The sequence below is a fragment of the Pocillopora damicornis genome, chromosome 8 (assembly GCF_964200805.1).
Source record: "Pocillopora damicornis chromosome 8, jaPocDami1.2, whole genome shotgun sequence".
In the NCBI taxonomy this organism is placed as follows: Eukaryota; Metazoa; Cnidaria; class Anthozoa; order Scleractinia; family Pocilloporidae; genus Pocillopora; species Pocillopora damicornis.
In genome coordinates this window covers 16,837,517-16,846,299 of record NC_142677.1, presented here as the reverse complement: position 1 = coordinate 16,846,299, position 8,783 = coordinate 16,837,517, and the positions used below count along the sequence as shown (strand labels likewise).

General features: G+C 38.3%; 1 protein-coding gene across 1 annotated transcript; it reads left to right on the top strand.

The window, feature by feature from the left end:
* The first annotated feature begins 2,453 nt into the window (after positions 1–2,453).
* Positions 2,454–8,539, top strand: LOC113672051 (integrator complex subunit 15). Its single transcript, XM_027188328.2, has 7 exons — positions 2,454–2,606; positions 4,378–4,742; positions 5,123–5,218; positions 5,882–6,068; positions 6,422–6,997; positions 7,458–7,497; positions 8,109–8,539. The coding sequence occupies exons 1-7, from the start codon at positions 2,492–2,494 to the stop codon at positions 8,149–8,151; spliced, it is 1,422 nt and encodes a 473-aa protein (XP_027044129.2). The 5' UTR covers positions 2,454–2,491; the 3' UTR covers positions 8,152–8,539.
* The last annotated feature ends 244 nt before the right edge of the window (positions 8,540–8,783 follow it).

Genomic DNA, 8,783 nt, shown 5'->3' with positions numbered 1-8,783 from the left:
ATGTTTTCTTAGCTTAAATCCGTTAGAATCCCTTTGTTTTCACTTTCATGTCGTTGCTCGTGTATCACATTACATTCCCCGAATTCCCGGAAACGGATTCATTTCAATTTCGGATTGTTTAACTGGAAAACAATCACAACGGATTAGTAATGTCGCCGTAACAAAGTTCAACCTAGTTCACCCTGGAGTTTTGCACCTCTTGATAGGTACTTTATATACTGCAGCAGCTTTTGTCTTCCGTGTTATGCAGGCAGAGTTGGTAAACTTTTGGTTATTTGTCGCTTTGGGCGCTGGTCATGCTGTGGTTGACCTCATAGAGCGCTTAACAGTTTCCATGAGGGATTACATCTGGGAATACGCCTACAAACTACTCTCTCGCTGCTGCAGATCACGCCCAAGAGATTTTCCAGCAGGCATAACCCGCACCCCTCGAAGTATGCGTTTTGTTGCAGACGTTAGCATTCAACTTGTCCTAACCGAAGCAAACGCCCTAGTGTCAGCGGTAGGATTCAGCCAATTGTACAATTTCATGTACCCAGATGACTTCCAAACGCCTCATGGTTACTTTGAGAGTCTCATCTGGCAATTCTTGGCTCGTTGCGTTACTGGTCTAGCAATAGATGTATTTTTTAACACTGTATCGTTGTGGCTGCAAGCGATGTACCTAAATGTTGCCGTGTTGAAAGTGTGGAGGAGTAAACAGTGGCGATACCACGTCATTTCCAACGTAGTTTGCACGATAATGGTAGTTCTGTATTTCACAGAGTACCTGTTTGCAATAGAAAGGGGCAAACATAACGGTAAAAAGTTAAAAAGGTTTGCTTTTAATTGTTCTTTACCCTTTTCCAAATTCTAAAACAGAAACTGTGGAGTTCCTCAAGTTAGGACGAGATGGAAGTTATAAAGTTGAAGTCAGCAACAAATAACTGAGTTCTGTTTGATGAAGAAAATCTCAAAGGATCGTCCTGATCGGTCTATTTTGAAACCTATAGTTTTCCAATGATGAAGTCGGGATTAGTTTTAGTTTTGCATCTGATTGGTTGAGATGGCGGTGCATATTTCTAAAAGCCAATCACAGAGTAAAGTAAAGTAAAAGTAAACCAATCCTAGATCACTTTTGCCACTCAATTTATAATTTTTATGTGCTCTGTAACACTATTCCTCCGTGGACAAATAGAGCTCTGTTTTGGGTTACCCTTATCATTTTACAGTAAATGGTTTGAACCCGGGGGTTGAACATTAAGTGTTTTCTGATCCAGTCTGGGTGAGTGTATTCTTGAGAAGGACTGCTGTCGGTAGAGGTTAATGACGTTTCAACAACCTGAGCGGAAGTCATAATCAAATTCAAGTATAAAGTTGTTGTAAGCCGACGATCAGACTACAGAATCACCTTTACATTTTGTCAAGTTTCTCTGAAACTATACTCCCCACTCTTTGACCTTTAAGGGTGTTAACAGGGACCGCGCAGAGGGAGGGGCTGGGGGGCTTTGGCCCCCCCCCCCCACTGTTTTGCAAAAATAAAAATAAAGTAAACAAAAAGTAATTTAACAAAAATAACGGAGCCAAAAATAGCCCCCCCTCCCTCCCCACTCAAAAACTTGCTGCGTGGTCCCTGGTTAAGCATCTCATTTCCCCCAACAACATCACTCTTGAATCAAGCATCGAAGTCATGAGAATATAGGAAACGATCACCAACAAATTATTTTTGTCTGCACCCTAGGAAATGTATGGAGAACAATTAAAACAAGTTATTAATCCAGCCAGCCCGGCAGCTAGATTAGCTTCCGTAGGCAGTTCATCAATCGATATATATTCGATGAGGAACGAGTTAGAAGGATTTTTTAAAGCCTTCGCCTCAATTTAAGTAGAGTTTACATCTTCTGAGTTTGCTCTCTTTTTTTTGGGGGGGGGGGGGGAGAAAAGGAGAGTTGGGGTTTCTTCTTTTTTTTTTTGTGAGCTATGGAAAAGCATGTAATAAATTGTCTTTAGACATCGCATTTTCTCATATTTTAAAGTCATCACAGATGGTCAAGTTATCTTATCCAGCCTTATCCAGGCTGTAGGTATTTGGCCCGCGTCGCCATGAGCTTTGTTTTCTTTTTCTTCCTGGTTACACCTCGTTTTGGCGCCGTTGGGGAAAATATCACTAAAACCCTTCGTTGCTCCGCGTCGACTCTCACTTCGACTGGAGTGATATACCCATCTCTCATTAATAACATGGATTCAAACACAAGCCCTCTTGACGCTGTCACAAAGATGAATGTTCAGATGCAAGATTCAGCTAAATTGAGGACTTTTTAGGACGTGGTTTTGTTGAACAATGGCTAAACTTTGTTGTAAAAATAATCATGCCCAAGTGTTTAGTTCAGTAAACTTCAGAGAAGCTTTTTGCACATTAACTGACCCTATTGGACTTGCATTGGCCCGTAACGAGGCAACACTAAAGCGAGGCTTTGCGCAGCCTGGCTGGCCCAAAGTTTACTCGGTTTCAATGGAAAAGCCAGGTTGCTTAGGCAAACATGGCCGCCAAGGGATAAAGTACAAGAGGACCTGTAAAAATTTTCTTTTTTTCCCCACCATGAACGAATATGAAGAAGACACTTGGAGTAAGTAAACAGTAGATTGTGTAAAAACATCGTATAATTGTGTCTGTACATTTTTTAGTGATAAATGACGTGTTCACCTCATGACCTCATACGAAGGCATCTGTGCATAAAGGCCGAGCTTCAAATTTAGTGAACGCCCATGACGGACATCGGAGATCAGAAAAGAACCACTTTTGTGTCTTGCAACCTATTTTGAATTTATGAGGGTACAGCTTTCAGGGTTAAGGTATATCTTTAAGAAATCGATCCATACATACATACTTAACTTTATTTAGTAAAGCAGGTCAAGAATACGCAACTTTCAAGCTGATTTGGACCTACTATAATCCCCCGCTTGTCTGTATCAATACCTTTTAAGACTGCTAAAATTCAAGTCTTGCACTGGTCGGTAAATGTCAGTGTCGCCTGATTTGACTTTGGTGCAATGGTTCGAACTCAGGATAAACATTCGATCATTTAGTCGAATTGTTGGGCCTAGAATGATCCCGAACGGGAATATATACAACCTTAACAAAAGTTGGGACTGGGACTCTGAAGATGACTTAGACACAGGCCTGGCTTCAGAGGATGGCAAATGAACACGCAATTTTTTCCTTTGTTGTCCTACATTTTGCATGGAAAAATTACCTTTGCACTCATGACATCCCATTGAGTACTACCATTCTTAGCAGTAAGGATGGGCCAGTAGTGATACCAAATATTAGATGCCAGCAATACCAAAGTCTACTCAGAAAATATCATTATAACACAGTGTGTAAATTTGTCTAATCAAATTCAATTGCATGAGCATATTTCATATTCCTATTGTGCACGCTCATGATGTCAGCAAACAAATCCCTCGAGAATTTTGTATTCAATCAGAAAATAAAGTTCATTTACACACATGGATTCAGCTGTCAGTTTTTTGACCAATCTAAGACAAGATCATTTACAGCGTAGAGAAATGTTTTCCTGAAACAAAATTATCAATTCGCTGAAGTGTAGCATAGGGAATATTAACCCATCAAGTTGAAAATGTTATAAAATAATTGGTTTATACATTAGCAGTGCATTCATCGAGATATGAAGCACTCGGGAAGTTTGGAGAGCACTCAAGAAGCTAGCACTCGAGGTGTAGCCAAGAGCTACTCTTACACATCTTTCGTGCTCTCTAAACTTCCTTTGTGCTTCATATCTCAATGAACGCACACTGACGTATGAACCAATTGTTAAATACTAGCAAAAAGTATTGATGTTTATGATACTGTATGTGACCTGCCCACACTTTATCTCACTCTCATGACCAACTACTGACAAGGAGCCAAAGAGACTCTGGGCTCAAGATTGGGCAATGATCGCTGCAGTGTACCATCTAAATAGTGTGTGACTGCTGCAACAGTGAACTAATCAAAAACTGAGTTTCAACTTAAATAGGTCATTAATCCAGTTTTAAATTTTTGACCGTCTTGTTCATTCTTCTGTAGAGTACTGAACACTGCGTAACATTAACAGTGCAAGATAACTCTATAACCCTGTATGTTGGCAATCAAATCACATGACTTACCATGCAACTCACTGAGGTCACAGTATAAGTAGTAATATCAGTATCGTAATTGGTATCATATTGATTCCGAAAAACTGTATCGGCCCATCCTTACCTAGCAGACTAGAATATAGGTTGTCTAAACATCAGTCTGCTGACAACAATCACTTTTAGAATTATTATACTCTCAACCAGATGAATCTTTTACTACACAATCAACTGACTTGATTTTGTTTATTTATTTTACAGATATAGCATCATGGAAGGCAGACATTCCTGGGAAAGTTTCTTATGTCAAGCACCTTTTGAGTTGTTCTCAGTTTCCAGAATGTAGTAGAGATGTCATTCTTATGTTGGAGAAATATTTCCAAGCTTATGCACCAGACACACCTCCAAACCCAGGACTTTATCTCTCGGCATTTCTTGACGATGTTGTTGACTTATACATATTTCACAGCAAAGGTTCTGGCTCAAAACCTTTGTCTGCCATTCAGGAACTTCAGCTCTTAGAAGTTATATGTTCCTGCTTTCAAGACCAACCATCTGATATTGTAAGATGCGGAGTGTTTTATTTGTTGTTTGGAATATCAAGTCAAGATATCAAAGATGGAAAGGTAGGATTCATGTCAAAGAAAGAATAAATGTTTATAGTCACTGTGGTAATTTGTTTTTGAAATTTTGTGTCATTTCAAACAATACACAAGTTGTTGTATGAACATCAGGTGATAATTTAAAACATAGTAATAATTATTGACTGAGGGCTTTTCTATGTACATTTGATAGAATAGAGCAGTTGTTGATTGTTGTCAGTGAGTTAAGAAATACAATTTTGAAATAAGTACCACCCTTGCATGAACACTTAACGGAAAGGCTAAAGATGTATACAACACCACAGCATTTAAAGGAGTAAGTACAATATTTCAATCTGTATGGTTAACTTCATTTTGATTATGTGTAATTTATACTCTCCTTTGGGAATTGTGCAACTTCTTAGGTTGAAAGGAAAGTTGAAATTCTTACAAAGCTAATCTCTATGGCTGTGGCATTGCAATGCAACCTTTTGTTAGAATCAATGGCCATATGGATGCAGGTTTGTATCACTTTTCAATCCTCTTTTTTTTCTCCCTTCTACACACCCAAAGCTGGCCTAAAAGATTTCCTCATATTGTTTATTTAAAGATGAAAACAAGACTTCTTTATAACAATTCAAATTTTGATTTTGTATACTGTAATTGGCAGAAAAAAATGATGGTGTATTTTTTTTGAAAAGGGCTCAAGTGCTCTTACAAATCCTGAGGTTAGATGGTTAGCTTTTCATCATTGCTTTGAGCTTGCCTCATTGGTTTTTCAAGAACCACAGTGTTATGCTCTCTTGAGCAAACAACACTTTTTTTTTTATTCAAGACCAAACTCAGAAATTCATATCACAAATCATTATAATCTTCTTTTTTTTTGTCTCAGTGCAAGGTACTTTTGACATTACTGATCAATCCCTGTGATAACTGTGCAGTTGACTTATGAAATTAGAATATGCCCTGATCAATCAACAAGGTCCCCATAGGTCAGTAGGCTGAACATTGAATCAGAAATTGAGAGGGAGTAAATTTACATTCCTAACTGAGAACTCAAACCTTTCCTTTGGTCCTGGCTTGTGACATTCCTTCAAATTCTCTATTAAACACTGTTGCACCTCTTTTCAACTGTTTTTGTTTCAATGCATGCCTTTTTTCTGATTGTGTCTTTTCTTCATTAGAGACATCACCACCTGCCTAGTCTAGTGTTAAAAGTGACATCATCTATTGTAGAAGACTACACATGTCTTGTGCCAGCTTCACTGCCATTCCTTCAGACCCTTGCATGTCACTCCCCACAGATGGCCTGTCAGTTGATGATTGCGCTAATTAGTTTGTATCCTGTTGTTAGTTCAGATAATCAGAAAGGTGAGAAAAAAAATTGTGTAAGAAGTGATAAACCTAAACTAAACCAAGGCAGCTACAATCATGAATAAAACCTGTTTGGCAGGAGATTACACCACTAATTGTTTTTTGTTATGCTTCTGTCCTTCATCCAAACTCTTACTTTGTTCCTTTTCAATATATAGTCGATGTGGTATAATATAGGAACTTTAATTTGTGTATTTAGTTTACTGAGATTAAAACTTCTTACCAACAAGTTAATTTTCTCTCTCTGTATTTTCAACAAAACAATGAATCCTTGTAATAAAAGCTTTCAATCCAAGACAGCACAGTTATAATGACTGCTCCTGCTTTTAACATGCCACTTTTGTTTTCAGGTGAAAGCTTATCAGTTGGGTCATCAAATCGACCTCCCTTGGCTCTCCTTAGAGTTGTAGCATCTTGGGTCAGTGAAAACCCTGAACTTTGTATTATGACTTGTCCTTCCAATCTCCTAACAGTTGGAAGTTTGCGAGGATCAGTAGCTCCCCCAGAGTCCACTTCTCTCCCCATAGGTCCTGTATTAGGCTTACTGCGTTGGGTAGTATTAATGCCATTACATTTAAATGGCTTCACAAGCAACCTACATGTGTATAAGGATTCTAGAGTGTTATGCTCTCAGCTTCACCTGGCTATAATTCAAGCTTTTCTACTGGCTGGTAAAGATAAAGAAGATCCACAAGATGAAATGGAACTGGAACCTGGAGAAGTTATGGATGAGTCAGATAGTCAGCATCTTATCAAAGGAACAGATCTGAAAGAACTCTCTCAAGACATGAAAAAACTCATAGACAAGTTAGCAACTGTAGAATTTAGTCACAGCATCATTGCACAACAAGTCCAGTTGTCGATGGATAGATTTGCTCAAATTTTACAAGTTGCTATGGCAACAGGATGCCTTTCTGCTGCCAAAGGTTGGTATCCTTTAATACCAGTGTAAATTTTGTTTGGGTATTTACAACACAGGTAATATGTGAAAATAATCTCAAATTTTATGGAACTTAACTAAAGCTTGCATCTGATTTGTGTAGTTGGTGCTTCAACCAACATCTCTAAAATTATTCATGAATTTGCCTGCTTGCAGCTAGTCGCAATTTTTTAGTCATAATGAAAAGTTTTTGTATCCCAAAGTCCAATCCCCTGTCCTCGTTGTGGAAGGTGGGAACAGGTAAAGCTATGGTGGAGCTGCATTACCTAGTTCCCCGTGCAGTGGATTTAATGGATGACAGAATAATCAACAAGTCATCAACGATTTCTACTGGGAAAAAATTTTCAAGGTGGCTGCAAAAAGGCACCTGTAGCACTGCAGGAAAATGCTTTTCAGGTTGTCGTATATGAAGTCATTAAAATGTCTGTAATGTTTCTCTTTTTCAGATGAACTGCAATCTGTGCGCGAACGTCTTCCATCCAACAGGTGAGTTCTTCTTTGATTTGTCTAGACGGGTGTAAAAAATCTTAATATTTCATTCCACGATCTACACAAATGATAATGTAGATGGACATCTAATAGTTTAGTGAAAGGTGACACAAATATATCATGAAACGAATAGGAAATTCGTCAGTTATCATTTCCTAGTTTCCAGTTCCCTGTCTATCCCAACGACCCAAACAAATTAATTCGTCATTTACAATCCGTGATAATCTCCTCCATCCTTTTTCATTATTAATTTATTCTTACGTATTTTTCTACCCTCATAAGCAGCAAAGTGAACTTTCTAACGGTTTGTACAAGGCCATTTTACCCGCTCGGGGTGTTGTGAAAACATTCGAAAAGTTTTCAGGTGTCCTCCCAATCTACCACGACGGTTATTATGCTACTGCTTTGAAAAAAAAGGCTTTGGGTTTACCCGTGCAAGAAACGATACATTTTTCACCAATCGTCATAGTGCACGTAATTTCTCAGTTAATTTTCAAGAGTTTCACTTCATGGAAACATTCCATTAAATCCGGAAATAGTTGTGACGTAGCTTAACTGTTCATTACAACGTCTAATAAATGAAAGGGTGTCGTAAAATTCTCCCACAGGTTGCTTTCCACGGTAATACAGAGCTTGGATAACAGTCCTTAAAGATTTTGGACGGAATCAAAAAAAGCATGTGCTGTGTGCTCAAGATGTCTCAAACTTGTTAGACTTAAGTGGTGGCTGTGGGAATTTGTTAGGCATTGAGCTTTACTTTGAGAGTATGGTTTTAATATGTATTCAGATCAAGCATGAGTCAGGAACCGAGAGAATAAAAACAGTTCTGTCAAAACCTACTAGTTATATACATACAAACTGATATACAAACATTTCAAAACTGTGGCAACAAATTGCTCGGAGACCTTTATTACATAGATATCATTTTTTATCCAGGTTATTTGTCCTCCCGGGGTTCCATATGATCATAACGGAATTCGGAGTGTCACACCCCATCTCTGACTTAATATTATTGCTTCAAATAAAGTTTCCAGCGGAAGAAGAGTCCGGGATGGTTTCACATTATTAACAGTCATTTCACATCTTCCGCCGTCATTACAAATCTATCACCGTCATTTACCGTCACTCGACTTCAATTACCGTCAGTTGATCTAATTCATCGTCCATCATTACTTGTCATGTGGCAGCATTCATCGTCATTTCGCATCATTGTCATTTCACATAATTTACCCTCATTTCACTGAAAAAAATAAAGTGTAAGAATCGAAAACAGGAAGAAAATT